The sequence below is a fragment of the Tupaia chinensis genome, unplaced genomic scaffold (assembly GCF_000334495.1).
Source record: "Tupaia chinensis unplaced genomic scaffold, TupChi_1.0 Scaffold000624_1, whole genome shotgun sequence".
NCBI lineage: Eukaryota > Metazoa > Chordata > Mammalia > Scandentia > Tupaiidae > Tupaia > Tupaia belangeri.
Genome location: NW_006160144.1, coordinates 590,893 through 613,273, shown reverse-complemented (window position 1 = coordinate 613,273; position 22,381 = coordinate 590,893). Strand labels below are relative to the sequence as shown.

Below are 22,381 nucleotides of genomic sequence, written 5' to 3'. Positions count from 1 at the left end.
TCAACCTTTTTTGTTTGAGAAACTACCACCTTCTTTGCTGGAGTTGTGGCAGCCTTTTTACCTTTTTTTTGAGGGATGATAACCTCTTCTCCACTGCTATCTTCTTCTTCATCTTCTGACATTTCCTCATCTTCACTGTCTTCTTCTACCTCCTTTGGAGGAGGAGCCATTTTTTGGGGGTCACCTTGAGTTTTACAGCCTTAGCGAGCTTCACCATGATGGTGGCTTACGATGGCAGAGTGTGTGGCGGGCGGGTGGCGCAGATGAGTCTTGAGGAACTCCAGCGACGTTGATGGCGGCCGCGAGCACTCTCTAATACATATTTGATCCCCTTTCTTATACACATCTCTTAGGAAGTAAATTCACTTGGAAATACTTTTAAAAGCTACCAAGTTTCATTGGTTTTAGGTGATTTTTTATTTTAGATTTTTCTTTCTTTTTTTCTTTCTTTCTTTATTTCTTTCTTTTTTTTTTTTTTTTGAATTTGTTACAAGGGATGTGTGCTTGCTGGAGGGAACGAGAAAGGGAAAGTGAGAAATCATTCCCCCAGGAAGGATGGTCATGCTGCAGTCCCCTTTCCTCCATTCTCCTCTCCAGAATTTAGGCGTGCAGGCACAAGTTTGTTTTTCAAGCCACTGGATCAAGAGCTCAAACTTCTCAGTCAGCCATGTAGGATCCAGCTGCCTTAACTACTACACCACTGACTGGCCCCTACTGCAGGTTTATCTTAACCAGTTTGTTTTTCTATGGGAATTCTATGATTCCTAGGTTGAGAATTTTTCACCAGCACATTTAGTTACCAATTTTGCAAGGTTCCCAAGATTATTATTCACCTGGGTCAATTTTTATGTTTTGACTTTGTTTTTCCCACATCATCATAGTGGTATAAAGTTTAGACTCCAAAACCACATGAAATGTAGGCCAGGCTTTCAATTTTTCAAAGATTATTTTCTCCACTGCCTCTCAGAATTAGAGAGATTTAGTCCTCTTTGTTTACCTAAGCCATTATATGCAATATTTTAATCTCTGTTATACTGGCATTAAAACCCTTTAAGCATCCCAATTTTATAACATGTAAATTCTAAATCCCTAATTAGCCAGAAATGAAATTATTTTCTGTGACTCTGCCTGAAGAGTCACAAAACACCTAGTCATTTCTGGACCTCATAGATACTCGTATTTCCCAGTGAGTAGTGTAAGTACTGACTGCTTACCACCCTGGATCTCAGTTGCAGTTAACCTTTTGGTATTTGCTTCATATGAGTTGGTCATATTGTTAACATTTGAGACAACATCACTAGGGATCTATAATGGGATGATGATTTCTGTGCTACCTAGTCTGTCTGCTATTTTATTATAATTCGAAATCTCTTTAATTCAGTTATAGGCCTATATTGTCTGCTGTGGTCCCATTTTTACACCTTTCTTCACTTGTTACTTGGTGTGTGTGTGTGTGTGTGTGTGTGTGTACACGTGTGTGTCCTAATAATTGATCGCCTTTGGCGTTAGACTGCATCAGTTCACACATAGCCTTTAGCACTTTGTAGCTTTGTGACTTTGACAAGTTATTAATTTCTCTTTGTCTTCATCTTTTTTTTTTTTAATTGCCAGAAGGTGAGTGCACTCACCAGAAAGAGAGAGATTTTGAGAGAGAGAGAGAAAGAGAAAGAGAATCTCTCAGTAGAGTGTGGTCACACCACAATCCTTTTTTCTCCATTTCTCCATCCTTCAGGATTTTGGGCATGTGCATAATGCACACGTGCTTGGCATGTTTTTCAAGCACCAGTGCCAAGATTCAAACATAGTCAGCCATGTGGGATTTGGCTCCCAATGCATAGTGCTTAGTTGTTGTGCTATGGGCCTGCCTTTGACTTTAAAACCCATGCCAGACACATGAGCATGTGTGCCCAAAATCCTGAGAGGAGAATGGAGGAGAAGGAATTGTGGCATGGCCATCCGCCTAGGCAGTGATTTCTCCTCTTCTGTCTCTCTGTTTCTCTTGTGTGCGCATGCACCCTATGGCAAAAATCTATATAAAAAAAAAGGCATATTAATTGTACCCATATTATAGAATGATTATGAAGATTACATGAATCACATAGAAAACACCATAAAAGGGTGCCTAGTATATATAAAGAACTCACAAAATACTAGCTATTTATATTATTAACTATTCAGTAGGTGATTCCTAAAAGTCTTAAAAGTTTTGTTGAAATATTAAGTTGTTGGAGGTCCAGCAGATGGCGTAGTAGTTAAAGTGGTAGATTCCCACACAGCTAACCATGGTTAGAGTACTGGACCTGGCCACTTGAAACCAGTCCGGGATCAAGAGTGTATGTGCCCAAAATCCTAAGAGGAGGATGGAAAAGGGATCGTGATGTGGCCATCCCCCCACGCGGGGGGAAGGGGAATGACTTCTCACTTTTTCTGTCTCTTCGGTGAGTGTATGTACTCTGTAACAAAAAAAATCTCTCTAAGGAAAAAAATAAGAAAAGGTTGTTGGAAAAGTCATGACACACATTTTTCTATGCAAATGTGTGTCATGACTTTTCTGACAATCCAATAGTTTTAATTATTTGACACAGAAAAGTGAGCTAGGATGGAATTTTAACCAACTATTGTAAATCAGTCATCTTCATCTCATATGCCAATTCAGTATCAGGTTTTTAATGTCAACATGTTTAATTTTGACCTTCCAGATAATATGGAGGTGGACTTAAAAGATTTATTAATGGAAATGAAAGAAAGTCCACATTTTAAGAAGTCTGTGGGTAAGTGAATATTTAAAGACTATGAAATGATATTTTAAAAGTTACTATATGGATTTCAAGTTTTTAATTTATAGTCTCTCTAGTTTCAAAGGGATTCAAAACAGCTTATGAGTTGTACTATGAGAATAGAAAAAAAAGCAAGTGAGGAAAATGGGGCAAATATATAATGAGGAGAAAAAAAATAAGAAAAGGTTAAAAGTACTGAATACCTTTGCTGTTATTGCAAAGACTATCCTCAAGTGTTGTGAGTTTTTCCTTCATTCAGGGAATTAAATCAGGTCTGAAATTGGATGAGAAACCACCTATTTCTTTTTTATGTGATCTCAAGTCAGGCTTCTGGAACTTTTAGGTGTACCCAATTAGACTGCCCATCTTTTTCAGTTACAGAAATCCTAAATTTCTGCAGTATCAATTGCTGTATTATTTCTATTACCACACCATCTCTGTTGCCTCACCACATCAATTTGCCCCTCATATTTAAGGACTGCTCATGGCTTCTGGCCCCTGAGGTTCCTCTTATCCTCCTCTAAATTAGAGAGATCATTTCAACACCAGCATCTTTTCCTAACCCCAAGTCTACAAAGAACACCTGCCAAAGAACTTGCCAGTGATTCAGACATCCCTATCAATGATGTATTACTAAATGCTTTGGTGGCGTTTAAAAATTAGATGTACACTTTTAATTGAGATATAACTCATGTACACAAACTTTGTGCTTTTAAAAGTGTACAATTCAGTAGGTTTTAGTATATTAACAAAGTTTTGCAGCCATTGTCACTTTCTATTTTCAGAACATTTTCATCACCCCGAGAACCTCTGTACCCATGACAGTTATTCTCCATTCCCACCTCTCTCTGATAGCCACTAAACATGAATTTGTCTACTTAGAATATTTCATATAAATGCAGTCATATTTTATATGGATTTGTGTGCCTGACTTCCTTCATGTAGCATATGCTTTCAAAATTCTTTTGTATTATAACATGAAGTAGTACTTCATTTCTTTCAAGGTGGAAAAATATTCCAGAATATGAATATAGCACATTTTATTAATTTACAATAATTATCATTTGATAGACATTTGTGTTGTTTCTACCTTTTGGCTTTTATGAAAAATGCTGCTACAAACATCTGTACATTGTTTTGTGTAGAACTTTTTGTGTGACCATATATTTTTATTTTTATTGGGTATATACCTAGTAGTAAAATTGCTAGCTCATATGGTAACTCTATTTTCAACTCTCTGAAGAGCTTCCAGTGTTTTTCAAAGTAGCTACGCCATTTAACATTACCACCAACAATCTATGATTTCTTTACATCCTCAACAATATTCATTATTTTCTGTCTTTCTTATTGTAGCTATGCTAGTATTGTAAAGTATCTCATTGTAGTTTTGATTTGTAGTTCCTGATAGCTAATGATGTTAAGCTTTTTCTCATGTGCTATTTGGGCATTTGTGTATTTTCTTTAGAGATATGCATATATAAATCCTTTGCCCATCTAAAAATTTGGTTATATTCTTAGTGAATTGTAAAAGTTCTCTATATGTTCTTGATACTAGACCTTTATATGATTTGCATTGGTTCTCCCATTTTGTTGATTGCCTTTTTTCTTTCCTGATGATATCCTTGGAAGCAGAACGAATTTTAAATTTGGTGACATCTAATTATACTTGCTTTTGTTGATTCTTCTTTTGGTGTCTTATCTAAAGATTATCCAACATCATGAAAATTTACACCAATGTTTTCTTCTAATTTTAGCTCTTTTATTTGAATAGATTCACTTCTAATTTTTTAAAGATAATTTAATTTTATTTGTCATTATTATTTTTTAATTTGCTACAGGGCACGTGTGCTCACCAGAGAGAGACAATGAGAGAGAGAGAGAGAGAAAGAGGGAGAGAGAGAGAGAGAAAGAGGGAGAGAGAGAGAGAGAGAGAGAGAGAGAGAATGTGAGAAAGCAAAAAGCCAGGTCCAGTACTTGAACTGCTGTCAACCAAACCACCATGCCACCTGCTGACCCCTATTTTTAGTTAGCTTTTTTTTTTCTTTAGAGAGATTTTTGCTATAGGGCACATGTTTTCACTGGAAAAACAAAGAGAGATAGAGAGACAGAAAGTGAGAAATCACCCTCCCTCCCAGGAGGGTGGCCATGCCACAATCCCTTCTCCATTCTCCTCTTGGGATTTTGGGCACGCATGCACACATGTTAGTGTGAGTTTTAAGCCACAGGATTTGGGACTCAAACTGCAGTCTACTATGTGGGAGTTCAGCAACGTAATTATTAAGCCATCTGCTAGTCCCTTTAGTTAATTTTTACATATGGTGTGATGGGGATCTAGCTTTATTGTTTTGTATGCAGATATACAGTTATTGCAGCATTATTTGTTTAAAAGATTATTCTTTATTGAATGGTCTTGGCACCCTTGTTGAAAATTAATCAACCATAATGGACTTATTTTTGGACTCACTATTCTGTAAGTCTTTTTTGACAGAGAGTGTGTATGTTCACCAGAGAGAGAAAGAGAGAGAAAGAGGAATTGGGAGAAAGCACCCCCCATGGGGAGTGGTCACATTACAATCTCATCTCATTTTTTAACCCAGTAGGATTTTGAGCATTCATGCACAAATTCCTAGTTTGTTTTTCAAGCTGCCAGGGCCAGAATTCAAACTGCACAATTGGCCAAGTCAGATCTGTCTAGGCTCAACCACTAGGCCATGGTGCTGGCCTAATTCTATTGGTCTTTATTCTATTGGGTTGTTGGAAAAATGACACATTTTTCTGTGTTTTTCCATGCAAAAATACATCATAACTTTTCTGATGACCCAATATATTTATGCCAGTACCACGTACTCTTAATTATTGTAGTTTTGTAGTAAAGTAAAAACCTAAACAGTAGTTACTGTGGTAATTATTGGCTGTGTGGCCAAAGAAAAATTACATCTGTTCTCTTATTCTCTATTTTTCTTTTTAAAATAAGGATAGTAATGCTTATGTCATATGTAAGTTGTAACGAGTTACATAAGAACATTTTCCTGTAGCAGGTACTATTTTAAAAAGGGAGCCTGATGCTGGCACAGTGGTAATGCAGCCCTCTGTGGTAGTATTCCACATGATGTAACATGGTCCAGGGTTAGTGTCCCAGATATCCCTGTGCATGATCAGCTGGCTGAATCTGGGGATGGATTGTGGTGTGAGGATCCTGGTAGAGGTGTTACAGAATGTAAATACATCAACTTTTAAATGAAACCAAAAGTCATATTTCATTTTCTAAAATTCAGTGTTGTAAACTGATATTTACACCTCCAATATAGTACATTTTGAAAACTTGAATAGGTTCAGTATCATGAGAATATGGTGGGCAAAAATTTTTGTTATCTGGCATATCTTTCTATGGTAATTACTTTGTGTGAGGTCTTGGAAAAATTATATAAATTATTTCTTATTCTGATTTTTTTCTTTTTTAATTAGTTTTTTAAAATATTTTATTTGTTTGTTTTTAAATTGCCAGGAGGTGCATATACTCACCAGAGAGAGTCAGAGAGAGAGAGAGGGAGCGAGAGAGAGAGTAAGAAAGCAGTCTTCCCCCACGCCTTGGGGCACACAGTCACACCGCTATCCCTTTTCTATTTCTCCCTCCTTTCAGGATTTTGAGCATGCACACACACATGCTTGGTGTGTTTTAAGGCTCTTGGATATGGGACTTGAACCACACAGTCAACTATGTGGGATCCAGCTCCTTGACCATCACTCCGCTGGTTGTCCCCTAATTTGTTTAGAATAGCAGTTAAACCTGAAAACACATTTTACTTTTGTACCCAGATACTGGAATTTTTACATTTATATTTTGCTAGCTTCTCTAAAATAAGATCTTCATAGTGTTATTTTCATTTTTTTAAGAACAGAAACTTCATGTTCAAAAGGATATAGGGGGACCAGCAGTTAGCGTAATGGCTATGTCGCTGGACTCCCATGTAGTCGACCGCGGTTCGCATCCTGGACCCGGTGGCTTAAAACTCATGGCGGGCGCATGTGCGTGCGTGACCAAGATCCAGAGAGGAGAATGGAGGAGAAGGGATTGCGGCGTGGCCATCCCCCCTGGGGGGTGATTTCTTGCTTTCTATCTCTTTGTCTCTCTCTGGCTCTCTGGCGAGCGCACGCGCCCTGTAGTGAAAACTTCTCCAAAAAAAAAAAAATGGATATAGGGATATTAATGCTTATATCATATGGAAGTTGTAAAAATTGAGACCTTGTCTCTTTGTGGTAGATATTGATTAAAAAGTTACATACTGGGGTCAGCAGGTGGCGTAGTGGTTAAGGTGCTGGTTTACCACATGGCCGACCTCATTTTAAGTCCTGGGCCTGGCCACTGGAAAATCAACCTGGTTCTTGTACATGCATGCCCAATATCTCAAGAAGAAAATGGAGGACAAGGCCATTGTGGCATGGCTATCCCCTCGGGGAGTGATTTTTCACTTTCTTTCTCTTTTCCATCTCTCTCTTCCAAGTGCATGGATCCTGTAGCAGAAACCTAAAAAAAAAAAAATACCAAGGACTTATAGACTCAGGTCAGTCTGTAGTGTGATGGTGAAAGTGGCTGGATCTGACATGACTGATTGTAAGGTTTGAATTTTGGACCTAACAGCTTAAGAAACACACTAGGTGTATGTGCATGCATGCCCAAAATGCCAAATGGAGAAGGGATGTGGAGTAATTATTTCCCGTGGAAGGGCTTTCTTGCTTACCAGCTCTCTTTCTAGCGAGTGCATACTCCCTTTGGTAAATTAAAAAAGGAAAGAAAAGAAAAGAAAAGAAAAGAAATTACATACTCAAGTGTGTGAAAATGTAATTACATCACCATTTTTAATTAAATAAATAGGATTTGCATTATTATGACTATCCAAATATAATTTATTGATAGTCTATGCCATCTACTGGCTCCACACCTCTTTGCTTGTGTAATCTCCCCCATCCACTTTCTCCTGGAGTTAACAATTTTTAAAAAACTTGTATATTTTCTATAGACTTATAATTTTCTCCTGTATAAGCCAATATTTCTGACATAACCTATTAACTAAATTTCAGTAACCTTAGTTTCTTCATTAGAAAAATGGAGATAATGGGGCCTATGGTGGTTGAGGTGCTGGAATCCCACATGGCCAACTGTGGTTCGAGTCCGGAACCCGGCAGCTTGCTTTCCTACATTCTCTGTCTCTCTGTGTCTCTGTCATCAAATTAAAATAATAAAATGGATAAAATCAAATAAGTAATTATAACAAAATTTAAAATAGGGTAATAATGCCTATCTTGGGGTTATCATCAGGTTAGGTAAAGTAAAAGTGCTTAAAACAGTATCTAGCACTTGGTGCTCAATTACTGTTAGATATAATAATATGTTTTTAAAAAAATTATAGTTCTATGTAAAGTTCTATCATTTTATGCAACTTGAAACTAGTAAATGATAATAAATAGTATACTCTAGTTTTGCTGTTGAAGTACTTATTTTTGCTCCCTTTTTGCAGCTACACAGCTACTCTTAGCTACTACCCAAATTCTCCAGAATAATCTAATTGATGTCTCTGATCTCAAGACAATATTGACCAATGATGGCCTTCATACAGCTAATGTTGTACTTAATGAAGTACTAAGACATGTACCTGAACATGGTTAGTAGTTTCAAGGCATCTATCTTGTAAGGGGCATCCTCTGTTGGTGGAGGTGGAAGGTGTATGGGTGGGACACCCAGGAATGGAGGGCACCGTATAGGAGCTGCAGTGGGATGACTGGTGGATACTGCCCTACTGGTGGATACTACCCCACTGGAGGATACAGCCCTACTGGTGTACTCACCCTAAACTCCATGTGTCTAAACAGAGGAGAAAATGAGGACCTATCCTGTCCCTGTGGGAAGCCAGTGGTCCTAGGAAGTGAGGTTATTTTGTGAATTGACTGATATAAGTAATGACAATGAGAATGTCATCCATAAACTGAAATGAGATTTTGAGCACCCTCTTGATAGATGTGAACCCTTTGGAAGCTAAATTATGGTGCTATCTAGGGATATTAGTTTTTTTTTTTTTTTTCATGATGGTGGTTCAGGGCAGTAGATATTTTAAATATATAAAATAATTTTATTATTATAATGACTGGTATAGCTGAATATTACCCTTAGGTTCTTAAAATGAGTTGTGGAATATTCTTTCTTTTTTTATTTTCTAGAAGAGATTTTTTTTTTTCTGAAGTCTTTAGTAGAATTCACAGGTAAAGTCACATGGATGAAGAGTTTTATTTGTGGAAGGGCTTTGGATTATTGATTTTATTTCTTAAATTATGGGATTATAAGTGTGTTTTATTTTCTTATTAATTTTGACAAGCTGTTTTTGTAGAAATTTTCCCATTTCATCTGCCATTTCAAATGCACTAAATAAAGTTGTTCTTGATATCTGCTTATTTTTTTGGTGTCTGCTACATCTATAATGATATCTTCATTTTCATTCTCAGTGTTAGTGGCTTGTCACTTTTTTTCCTTGATCAGTATTTTCAATTTTATGAATCTTTTGAAAAAAATTCAATCTTCATCTTGATCGATCTTATTTTTTTATAATTAATTTTTTTTTTTTGGAGAGATTTTCACTGTAGGGCGCGTGCGCTCGCCAGACAGACAGAGAGAGACATAGAGACAGAAAGCGAGAAATCACCCCCCAGGGGGGATGGTCACGCCGCAATCCCTTCTCCTCCATTCTCCTCTCGGGATCTTGGGCACGCACGCACACGCGCCTGGCGTGAGTTTTAAGCCACCGGGTCCGGGACACGAACCGCGGTCGACTACGTGGGAGTCCAGTGACATAGCCATTACGCTAACTGCTGGTTCCCTATAATTAATTTTAAAAAATATATTTTATTTTATTTATTATTAAATCTTATTTATTATTATTAAATCTTATTTGTTTTCATTGTTCTTCCGTTTTGACCAGAGAGAGACAGATAGACAGAGAAAGTAAGAAAGCAAGCTGCCAGGTCCAGGACTTGAACTGTGGTTGGCCATGTGGGAGCCCAGCCCTTAACCACCAAACCACCTACTGGCCCTGATCTTCTCTTTTAAATTTATTTCTTTATTATTTTTGCATCCTCTTCTGTAGTTTTTATCATTTCATTTTTTAATGTTTCTTTTATATTTTCTTCTCATCTATTTTCCAGACTATCAATTTTCTGGCTATTCCTATTGAATCTTCAAGTCTGGTCAATGTATTTTTTAGGTTTAAAATATCTATTTGAACGACCAGCAGATCACATAATGGTTACACTGCTGGACTTTCATGTAGTTGACCATAGTTTGAGTCCCAGATCCAGCTGCTTAAAATAAATGCTGGAAGCATGTGTATGTGTGCCCCAAATCCCAAAAATGGAGGAGAAGGGATTGCAGAGGGGCCATCCCCTTGTGGGGGATGATTCCTTGCTTTGTGTATCTCTGTCTCTCAACTGAGCACACATACCCTATAGCAAAAATCTTTTAGATATATATATTAAAAATAATTTCAAGTTCTCTGCTGAAATTTTCAATTTGTGTTTTACCTCCTTGGATAGCAAACATAATAATTTACTAGTCTGCTATTTTTTCCTGTTTGTTTCTAGTTTCTCCCAGGCACCTGAGCCACTAGTAATTTATATCCAGTTTCCGGGATTGTGATAATTCAAAGGCTAACTGTCATTTTTGCAAGGCCTATTTAATTTTGGTTAACCCTACTCCAACTCAAGTCAGAGGCATTTACCATAGCCCTCTCCAATTGTGGATCATGGATTCTGATCCTTGTCTTTTTAGCCTTACAAGGCTTTCAAAAGTGTCGCACATCCTTTTAGACTTCCAGTAGCATCTTATGCAATTGGAAAGTGTCCCAGGGGAAAAACAGCCCCAAAACAAGTCTTATCTATTCTGGCTCTCTTACTTACTGTACGTCCTATTTTGTATAATGATTCTATTAACTGCAGATATAAACTTGTTAAATCTTCTATGTAGTTTCTGTATTTCTCCTTGTATTTTTATAAATTTCTGCTTTGTTTATTTTTTCCATTCTCTAAATTGAGGTATAGTTTATATATAGTAAGAAGTATAATTCTTAAGTGTATAACTTAATACATACACAAGAATTATTTGTCTTTTTTTTTTTTTTGGAGAGATTTTCACTGTAGGGCACGTGCGCTCGCCAGACAGACAGAGAGAGACATAGAGACAGAAAGCGAGAAATCACCCCCCAAAGGGGATGGTCACGCCGCAATCCCTTCTTCTCCATTCTCCTCTCGGGATCTTGGGCACGCACGCACACGCGCCCAGCGTGAGTTTTAAGCCACCGGGTCCGGGACTCGAACCGCGGTCAACTACGTGGGAGTCCAGCGACATAGCCATTACGCTAACTGCTGGTTCCCACAATAATTATTTGTAATAGTAATTCAAAATAGTAAAAAAAACTAGAACAACTCAAATTTTCATGTAAGATAGAATGAATAAAGTGTGTTCATCTTCAAAAAGAATATTAAATGATAAAGAATCAACTACCACAATTGAAAGATTACAAATGAACCTCAAATCTTGAGATTTGGGGCATGTAAATGCATGCACCTGGCATGACTGTCAAGCCCCTGAGTCCAGACACAAACTGTGAAGTCAACTATGTGGGATCCAGCTCCTTAACTACCATACCACCTGTTGGCCCTTAAAATAGATTTTAATTCTTCCCAAATTGATTAAAAGTTTTCATTGCAATTATACCTTAAATTCAACAAGATTTTTCATGGATAGTTCTACAATTTATATGGAAGGTAAAATATAAAGGATATTTCCAAAGTAGAGTAGAGAGTGGAGGGACTGTACTACATAGATATCAGCAGATATCAGGACTTATGACAGAGTTATGATAATTATGATAATCAAGACACTATTGTATTCATGTTGATATAGGCAAATTGATTGTGGAATGTAATAGAGACCCCAGAAATGGCACACGCCAAAACAAAATTTTGAGAAATTTTTTTTTTTTGAGAGATTTTTGCTATAGGGTGTGTGTGCTCGCCAGACAGACAGAGAGAGACAGAGAGACAGAAAGTGAGAAATCACCCCCCCGGGGGGATGGTCACGCTGCAATCCCTTCTACTCCATTCTTCTCTCGGGATCTTGGGCATGCCCGCACATGCACCCAGCATGAGTTTTAAGCCACCAGGTCCGGGACGCAAACCGTGGTCAACTACATGAGAGTCCAGCAACATAGCCATTATGCTAACTGCTGGTCCCAAAATTTTGAGAATCTTGAAAGCAATAAGAGAAAAGAAACAGCATATATAAAGAATCACTCTTGAGGTCTACCAGTGAACTTCTCAACAAAAGAATGAAACTTTTGGTGCTGGCTGGTGGTGTGGTGGTTGAGATGCTGGACTCCCACATGGTCGACAACGGTTCAAGTCCTGGACCTGGTGGCTTGCTTTCTCACTTTCCTTTTGTCTTTCTCTCTCTTTCTGTCTCTCTCTCGTCAACTTAAAAAATTAATAATAATAACAAATTAAAATTAAGTAAATCTTTTTTTAAAAAAAGAATGAAACTTTAAAAAATTTTTTTTGCTAGAGGGCATGTGTGCTCACTGGAAAGAGAGAGAGAGAGAGAGGGAGAAAGTGCAAAGCACTTTCCACACAGAGAATAGTCAAGCCACAGTCCTCTTTCCTCCTTTCTCTCTGCCCTAGGGATCTGGGGCACACATACACATGTGCCTGGCATGTTTCTTAAGTCACTGGGACTCAAACCTCATGTCAACCATGTAAGATCCAGCTGCATCAATCACCGGACTGTGGACCAGCCCAAATGAAACTTTGATAAATGCAGAATTCACATGTCAAATGGTTGGGGGAAATGAAGGACTGCTTAATAACTAGGGCTGGAAAAATACTAACTTACATATCAAAAGATGAAATTGGATTATTACTATACATTGTAGGCAAAATTCAACCCAAAATGGGTTAAGGACTTAAGTGTCTAAAGCAAAACTTGAAAGCCCTTAGTGGGAAATAAACTAGAATATCATTGGGTAGTAATGATTTTTTGAACAAAACACAGAAAGTATTAAATTTAAATGAAGATTGATATTTAACTGTATTAAAATAATCTTGTTCTTTAAAAGAGGCCTTCAAGAAGATGAAAAAATAGATTACAACTTTGAGAAATTATTCACAATTTATACATCTCATAAAGGATTAGTGTCAAGAATAAAGAACTTTAACCAATCAAGAACACAAGCAGCTCATTAGAAAATTGATGAAAAGTGTTAAACAGGTATTTTATAGAAGAGAAAACACATCTGACTAAAATTATCACATAAAGCAATATTTGATATTATTCATGATGAATTTGAGAATACATATAGGTATAATAAGATTAGCTTGAAAAGGAAGCAAAGGAATGGTGAACACTGGATTCATGATGAAGTGTTAGGGAAGATAGAGGATAGATTTGTACATGGAACCCTCTGGTTAGATGCCGACTATTAAGTCCTATCTTTTGTTTTGGGCAAAAGTTTGCTATTACTTATTATATTATTAAAGATTTTGAATGGGGACCAGCAGTTGGCATAATGGCTATGTTACTGGACTTTCATGTAGTCGACTATGGTTCCAGGTCCAGACCCTGTGGCTTAAACTCACTCCAGGCGTGTGTGCGTGCGTGCCCAAGATCTGAAAAGAGAAATGGAGGAGAAGGGATTGGAGCGTGGCATCCCCCCTGGGGGTGATTTCTTGCTTTCTGTCTCTCTGTCTCTCTCTGTCTCTCTGGTGAGCTCACATGCCCTATAACCAAAACCTCTCAAAAAAAAAAAAAAAAAGATTTTGGATGAATCAAATGAATAAAAGTAGGCCATGTGTAATGGATAATGTTCCAGGAACCAAGGATAATACTTATTCTAATTCTGTGCCTGTAACAAACATGTAGTTGAAAGTTAAGTCCATTCTGTTGTTTATTTTTTTCCCCAAGGACTTAATTACGTGCATATCAAGTCTTTATATGTTATCTGTCACTTTCTCTCTGGATTTTTTTTTTACCACCCCCCATTGGTTTAATCTTCCTTCTTATTTCCTTCATACCTTTTCTTATGATTCTTTTTAACATTTGTCCTAAATGACATTTAACTACAGTTTTAGTTGCATCCAGTCCTCTTAGATAACTTTATCTGAGTCTTCGTTTTTGAATTAACTTTGTGTTTCTATAGTCTGTTCTGAGTTCAGTCAGCTCTTATCTCACAACTTATTTTGTTGATTTCTGTTCTGATTTATGGTATTCTTTCATATTTGAAATTGGTTCACACTACTTAATTTATATTACTGTGTTTGTTATAATATCGATTTTGGCTTATATGTATATTCATCTACTGAAAAGTTTTATTTTTCTTTTTATTTATTTTTGCTATAGGGCACATGTGCTCTCTAGAGAGCAGAGTGATAGGGAAAGTGAGAATCATCCCTTGGAAGGGAGAGATGGCCATGCTGCAGTCTCTTCTCTTATATTCTCCTCTCAGGATTTTGGGCACACAGATAAATGCTCCCGGTGTTTTTCAAGCCACTGGGTCTGGAACTCCAACTGTAGTCAGGCTTGTGAGATCCAGCCACCTTAACCTCCAACACCTGTTGGTCTGAAAAGTTTTATTTTTATTTTGCTTTCTTTTCATATTTATATGGATGCTAGGTTCTTTTCTTTTTCTGTTTACTTTTATTTATATTGGACTTCTCTGGACCAGATGAGCCTATGGAAGAGTTGAAGATGTTCAGTGACTTATCCAGTTCAGGAGTACTTTTTTCAGTTTCTAAAGTGAACTATCAATACATTTACTTTAATAAATGGCACCTTCTCTGAGGATGAATCTCCTTTCTGACTTTTTGGTACCATTTGGTAGAGAATTCATCTTTCATTGCTTCCTTCTTTAATTTGCAGCTCCATGCAATACTGTTCACTTTCAGAGTTTGTAGAGAGATTAAATTTAGGTGGCTTCTATTACCCTACAACAGTGCTTCTTAACATTTTTTTCATTATCACTCCTTTAAGGAGGCTTATTAGACTTTTTCTAATCATTCCTTCCTGAAAATTTAATACTACAGAGTACTACATATCTGTCTATGTATTAGGACCACAAACCATTGTAATATTTAATATTTTTTCTCTTCCTCTAATAATGAATTTTACCCTTGTGGTGATACCACCCCCATTAGGATGCATGTCCTAAAGGTATCTTAACTTTTTTCTCTGATTTTTGTACTGTAGAATTCTATTTGATAGTATTACCGGAAACTTGAACACATATGTAAGTAATATTGGTATATGTCCTCCCACCTCCCTACAATGTTACATTTATTCTATAGTTTTGTAGGCAATTAGTAGCTATTGCAGAGTGTAACTTTATGGGAATGATCAGAGGTTTTTTGTTTTGTTTTGTTTTTTAAAAAAACAAAGACCTCCTTTGTCACATTGTGATAAATAAATGGAAAAGGATACAATTGGTGATACTGGTTTTTAAAGATGACATTGTAATAGCATAGGCATTAATTAAGGTAATGAAAATCTAAGAAGTATTTGGCAATAGAGGAACAGAAACTGATCCCCATATACATGTAGGAAGTAAGGGAGAAGAAATAGTCCAGGCTGACTCCTAAGCTTTTTTGTTTGTTTTTTGGCTGTCTCTACATTTTTGGTGAAGTGTCCAACTTTTTCTAATTGTTTTTTATTATAATTTTAATCAACACATGGTCGTACATATTTATAAGACATAGTGTGATTTTTCAATATAGGAATACAAAGTAATGATTAAATTAGGGAAGTAAATGAAATAAGCCAGGCACTGAAAGACAAATACCATATGTTCTCACACATTTATGGAAGCTAAAAAATTCAGTTGCATAGAAGTGGAGTCTGAATTCCCATCAGAAGCTGAGAAGAGGTTACGGGGTAGGTAGAACTTTGTTAACAGATACGAGAATGTAAGCAGTTAAGTAGAATGAGTTCTAGAGTAGTATAGCACAATAGAATAACTATAGTTGGTAGCAATTCAATGCTTATTTCAAAATAGTTAGAAAAGAGAATTTTAGATATTTATATCACAAAGTAATGATGAATGTTTTAGATGATGGATGTGTTTATTGCCTTGATTTTTAAAAATAGTTAATTTTATTCATGATAGCATATGCACATGCTTAAGAAAGAAAAAGAAAGGGAGAGAGAGAGACAGAGAGAAAAATACTCTCGACAGGGTTTGGTCACTCTGTGATCTCTTTCTCCAGCTCTCCAGCTCCTTAGGAACTTGGCTAGGTGCCCATATACACTCAGTAAGTTTTAGGTTGACTGGGATTCTTATGGTCAGCATGGTACAGTTCAGTACAGTACCAACTGTGTCTCGAAGCCTGAGTCTATTGCCCTGATTAAATCATCACACATCATATTCATGTATTGCCTCCCAAGCTTTTAACCTTTTTTATAACTAGACTGTTAGCTTCAGCTATATTAATTAATTCTTCCACTTATCTAAATTTTGCTTTATATTACAGAAAATGGCAAGGTTACTATTCAAGAATTTATGACTAAGTTCTCTGATACATTGATAACTCCAAAAGCTGCTGGTGAGTTTTATATAATATGTATTTATCGCCCATAGGGAAAAACAGAAGTAGTTTACATGTTTAAACAGTATAGGATTAGATAATCAAAGCACAGGTAAATGAAAAATACAACAAAGCTAAAACAACACAAGATTAGCTTATATAACTTGTGTTTGAATTATAAGCAAATGTTGTCAAGTTTATCTCCAACTCAAAATTTACTTGATAATGCCAGAAAATTACAGATTATGTATTATTCCCTGAGGTTATTCAGTATACATATTTGACTTCTAACTTTATTAGGCAATTATAAATTACTATAAATGACTTATAAATTAAAAATTTTTAAACTTTTGGCAAACCTAGTATAGTAGATTTAATGACTATCTCTTATGCTTGGATTTATTTTCCACTACTGTATAAACTATATTTTTTTTCAAATTTTCTATTGAGGTAAAATTTACATATAATAAATTTCAACATTTTTAGGTGTATAGATTTTTGAATTCTTAATGTAACCATTACCACAAACAACACCTGGAATGCATCATGCCAAAATGTTCTCTTGTGCTTTTTTATAATCCATTTCCTCCGTTAACCCTCAGCCCCTAGTAACCATTGATTCATTCTTTGTTCCTATAGTTTTGCCTTTTCTTGAATGTAATTGGTATCATAAAATTTGAAGATGGCTTGAGTCTAACTTCTTTTACTTTACATAACAATTTTATATTCATCTTTTTTAAATATGAAGTTTGATTTCTTTTATTGTTCAGTAGAATTTCATTTTATGATTATACTACAACTTGTTCATCCATTATCTATTGACTATCTAATAACAATAGACTATTGAGTTGTTTCCAGATTTTGGTTATTATGAGTTAAGCTGTTTTAATTTTTTTTGAGAGAGATTTTTGCTATAGGGCGTGTGTGCTCGCCAGAAAGACAGAGAGAGACAGAGAGACAGAAAGCGAGAAATCACCCCCAGCGGGGATGGCCACCCTGCAATCCCTTTTCCTCCATTCTCTTCTCGGGATCTTGGGCATGCACGCACATGCACCCGGTGTGAGTTTAAGCCACTGGCTCTAGGATTTAAACTACAGTTGACTACCTGGGAGTCCAGCGACATAGCCATTACACCAACTGCTGGTCCTATGCTGTTTTAAATATAAACATTTATGTACAAGTTTTTCTGTGGATGTATGTTTTCATTTCTCTTAAATACCTAGAATGGGATTGTTGAATAAATGACAAGTATATGTTTCAATTGACAAGAAACTGCCAAATTTTCTCAAAGTAGCTTTCTAAAGTGCTTTCTTCCCAGTAACATATGACAGTTTTATTTGTGCTGCATCTGACCAACACTTGACTATATTGGAAATTTATTATTTTTGTTTGTTTGTTTTGGAGAGATTTTTTTTCACCGTAGGGCGCGTGCGCTCGCCAGACAGACAGAGAGAGACATAGAGACAGAAAGTGAGAAATCACCTCCCAGGGGGGGATGGTCACGCCGCAATCCCTTCTCCTCCATTCTCCTCTCGGGATCTTGGGCATGCACGCACGCACGCACACGCGCCCGGCATGAGTTTTAAGCCACCGGGTCCGGGACGTGAACCGCGGTCGACTACGTGGGAGTCCAGTGACATAGCCATTACGCTAACTGCTGGTTCCCTATATTGGAAATTTTTAAAAAATAGCCTTTTAATATTTTTTTTTAAAGAGGTTTTTGCATTAAGGTACTTGTGCTCACTGGAGACAGAGAGAAGGAGACAGTAAGAGGAAAGTAAGAAATTACTGCTCATATAGGATGGCTATGCCACAATCCCTTTTCCTCCATTCTCCTCCCAGGATCTTGGACACACATCATGTGTTCCCAGCATGAGCTTTAAGTCACTGGGTCCAGGACTCAAATTGTGGTCAGACATGTGGGAGTCCTGTGACGTAACTGCTTCGTCATTTGCTGGTCCTCCAAAAGGAACATTTTTAACAGATACACGTGGTATTTCATTTTCTTATGAGTAATGATGTGTTTGTTAGTTTTTTCATTTCGTTTTGAGGCTGTTTCTGTATCTTCTTTGGTGAAATGTTCAACTTTGTGCCAGTGTAAAAACTGAGTTGTTTTTTTTCATCTGAGTTGAAAAAGTTCTTCAGGTATTCTAGTCAAAGTTATTTATTATGTATATGTTTTACAAATATTTTCTCCCAATGGCTTATCTTTTCATTTTCTTAACATTGCTTCCCAAAAAGTTTTTAATTTTGATGAAGTAGAATTTGTCAATTTCTTTCTCTCTCTCTTTTTTTTTTTTTTTTGGAGAGGTTTTTGCTATAGGGCATGTGCACTGCTCATCAGAAAGAGAGAAAGGCAGAGAGACAGAAAGTGAGAAATCACTCCCCAGGGGAGATGGCCATGCCGCAATCCCTTCTCCTCCCATTCTTCTCTTGGGATCTTGGGCACGAATGCTCACACGCCCGGCGTGAGTTTAAGCCACCAGGTCCGGTACTCAAACCATGGTTAGCTACATGGGAGTCCAGCGACATAGCCATTACACTAACTGCTGGTCCCTCTTTCTCTTTTTTTGAAAGTTTATCTCTTGAGAGAGAAAGAGGGATCCCCAACAGAGTCTTGCCATGCTGTGATCTTCTCCCCATCCTTTTAGTCAGCCAGGATTACAGGTGTTTCTTTTTTAAAAAATTTTATTAATTAATTTATTTTACATACTTTCACTGAACATCACCACAGCCTACCAAATGCAATTTTCCAGCCAGAATACACTGTAAAGTGGCTTAATCATACATGTTGTCATCAACAAATAATTTTCCATTTCTTGTTTCTTGTATGTATGTATATGCATACACACACACACACACACACACACACACATATATATATATATATATATATTCCATATATATTCCCCCCTCCCATTTTTCACCCTCTGCCATTTCCCATCCTCCTCCCACCCTGTCTCTGGTATCTGCAGTTGCTTTCCATTCTTTCTTTCCCACATTGTACTGATTCACAAAATATCTTAATTAATCTAAATATTTTCAATAGTAAGTTCAGCTCATATACATATATCTGTGAACAAAAGTTGACTTTAGAAATGAAACTCTGTGGGTAGAATGAATATACTATAAAATAGCACATAGCTGAAGCTGTATAGCTTGCTGTGGTTATTAAATAGGTATTTTTAAATACATATTTTAATTTCAAGAAAGGCAATTTTTAGCTTTAATAAATCAAAATCAAAGAATGTTAAGAGAACTTTGCATAATACTTAAAGCCGGGAAACAGGTTAGGATTCTGTTAGAATAGTGGGTACATGGACCTGTCCACAAAGATAAAACTCCTTAACACTGGAAAACAAAGCATAGAAGGTCAATAATGTTTTAGTCAAAAGTCATAAAATTCTATTTCACCAGTTCAAACTCCTGTACTTTATCTTCTGTTTTGGTCCAATCTTTCTATTTAAATTCTGGAAAATAATGTTCAACTCTAGACTTGTCCCTGAAATTAAACTGGCCATTTTCTTAGCTGTTTTAGAACTCTTATTTCTGTGTGTCTGTCTTTAGTTTTCCTGGGATAGCACTGCCTTCAGAACTTCTTGGAGAGCTGGTCTGGTGTCAGTAAAATCTTTCAAGTTTTGTTTATCTGAGAATGTTCTTGTCTTCGCTTCCCATATGAAGGATAATCTTGCCAGATATAATATTCTTGGTTAAATTGTTTTTCACTCTACACTTTGAATATATTTTCCCATTCTTTCCTTGCTCACATTGCTTCCGATGAGAGGTCCGCTGTTAGCCTGATGGAATATCCTTTGTAGGTAACTTGATGTTTCTCTCTTGCCAGTCTGAGTATCTTGTCTTTGTGGTTTTAGTCATTCTGGCTATAATGTAAGTCTTGGAAAAGATCTCTGTGGGTTGATCCTATTTGGGGTCCTTTGTATTTCTTCAGTCTGGATCTTTGAATGCCTCTCTAAGTTTGGGAAGTTTTCTTCAAGGATTTCATGGAATAGATTGTCAATGCCCTTATTAGTCTTCACCTTCTGGGATACTGATGATCTGGATGTTTGAATGTTTATGGTATCTAGTATTTCTCATATATTATTCTCATATTTTTGGGCTATTTACTCAGTCTTCATGATGGATTTTACTAGTCCAGTGATCCTGCCTTCTACATCTGAGATTCGATTTTCTGTATGATCTAGTCTGCTTTTAATATTTTCAAAGGAAGTTTTGACTTCCGGTATTATAGCCTTCATCTCCAACAGTTCCATTTGATTCTTTTTTATAGTGTATATTTCCTCTTTCAGTTCTCACAAGAAGAAGTTCCTCACCTCCTGAAACTTCTCGGCTTTTTCTACTGGTGTTCATTGTCTCTTTTCTATCTCTGTTAGTTTTGTCACTATGAGCACTCTAAATTTTTTATCAGACATGTCCATGAGTTCCACTGGACTGTCTGAGGATGAAGAAGAGTTATTCTTTTCTCTTGAGGGTGAGGTATTCTCTTGGTTTTGCATATTTCTTGTGCCCCTGTGGTGATTTTTAGTCATCTGATGGGTCATTCGTTTCTTCCTAAATTCTAGAAGATCAATCTGAATGATCAGAGGTGCACAGGAGGATGTGGTCTGCAAAATCTTTGGCATTGCATTTTTGTCCCTTTGTGTTGCAGATTCAGTGGTAGTTGACAAATATGAGGACCCAAATAGTACTTGGATTTTGGCAACTTTTCACTTAGACTTATCTAGACACTCAGTGGGTGGAGGCTGAGCAGCAAAGTGATGAGGTAAAAGAAAAAGGATAAGAATACAGAGAAAGAAAGAAAAAAAGAGAAAAACAGAAAAAGCAACCAAACAAAAAATTATTTGTACATTTTAAAAAACAAAAAGTGAAATCTCCAGATCTAGCTCTCATGGTGGACTAAGTCTTCTTCTGGCCTCCCCTTTCTGCTTGTCTAGATGGGAAGGAGAAAGGAGAGGGGACTATTACCAAGATAAAGGAAGATTTCACAGCCAAGAAAAAGACTTTACCTTAAAAATTTTTTTAAAAAGAAAAATTAAAAAAAGAGAAGACAGAGACAGAGAGACAGTAAGAGACAGAGAGAGACAGAGTGAAGGATACAGGGGCTCTACCAGGGTAAATTCTCAGATCTTCTTTGTTGCCTTATCTCCGAAATCACTAGCTCTCAGCTTCATGGTGGACTCAGTCTTCTTCTGGCCTGCCCTTTCTGCTTGGCAGGGTAAATTCTCAGCAGATCATTTTCATTGCCTTATCTCTGAAATCACTAGATCTCAGCTCTCATGGTGGACCAATTACAGGTGTTTCTGTAGGGATCCAAAACCCAGGTCTTCCCATATGCCTTCAGTATTATTCAATGGTGCCCTTCTACCTGTTACACTATGCTGGCCATCAGTCTTTTTCTTTTATAATCTATTCTGCTTACATCTTTGTAAGAATTGTTTGCCTAACCTCAGGTTGTAAAGCTTTTCTCCTATATATTTTTTCAGAAGTTTTATTGTTTTAGATTTTAAATTTAGGTTTATTATTCATTTCAAGTTGATTTTTGTCTTCAAGTTTGAATTCTTTCTTTTGCTCAGTCAGTTCTGTTGATGTTCTCTATTGCATTTTTTCATGTCATACATTGTATTCTTCAACTATAGAATTTCTGTTTGGTTCTTTTTTAAGGTTTCAATCTCCCTGTTAACCTATTTTTTTCCTTCAATGTATTTTCCTGATTTTATCGTGTTGCCCTTTGTGTTCTTTTGTAGTTAGGTGAACTTTCCTTAAAACAATTACTTTGAATTCTTTGTTGGGCAATATCTAGATCTCCATTTCTTTGGGCTTAGTTACTGGAATAGAAATTATTATATCCCTTTGGTGATGGTATGTTTTCCTTGTTTTTCTTATTTCTTATTGCCTAGAATAAATGTCTGTATATTTTATAGAGCAGTTGCCCCTTCTAGACTTTGTAGACTGGCAGTGGGAAGAGACGTTTCCCT

At 36.6% G+C, this 22,381-nt stretch overlaps 2 protein-coding genes across 2 annotated transcripts in view; both read left to right on the top strand.

Moving 5' to 3' along the window:
- The window catches only part of EFCAB13 (EF-hand calcium binding domain 13), an 81,156-nt gene extending 72,714 nt beyond the window's left edge, over nt 1-8,442 (top strand). The window contains exons 24-25 of the mRNA XM_006159102.3: nt 2,700-2,771; nt 8,294-8,442. Of these exons, the coding sequence (XP_006159164.1) occupies nt 2,700-2,771; nt 8,294-8,442 (221 nt within the window). The remainder of the gene's footprint in view (nt 1-2,699; nt 2,772-8,293) is intronic.
- Nucleotides 8,443-15,665: 7,223 nt separating this feature from the next.
- The window catches only part of LOC102485663 (EF-hand calcium-binding domain-containing protein 13-like), a 109,130-nt gene continuing 102,414 nt past the window's right edge, over nt 15,666-22,381 (top strand). Inside the window, exons 1-2 of the mRNA XM_027775989.1 lie at nt 15,666-15,738; nt 16,335-16,406. Coding sequence (XP_027631790.1) covers nt 15,666-15,738; nt 16,335-16,406 — 145 coding nt within the window. The remainder of the gene's footprint in view (nt 15,739-16,334; nt 16,407-22,381) is intronic.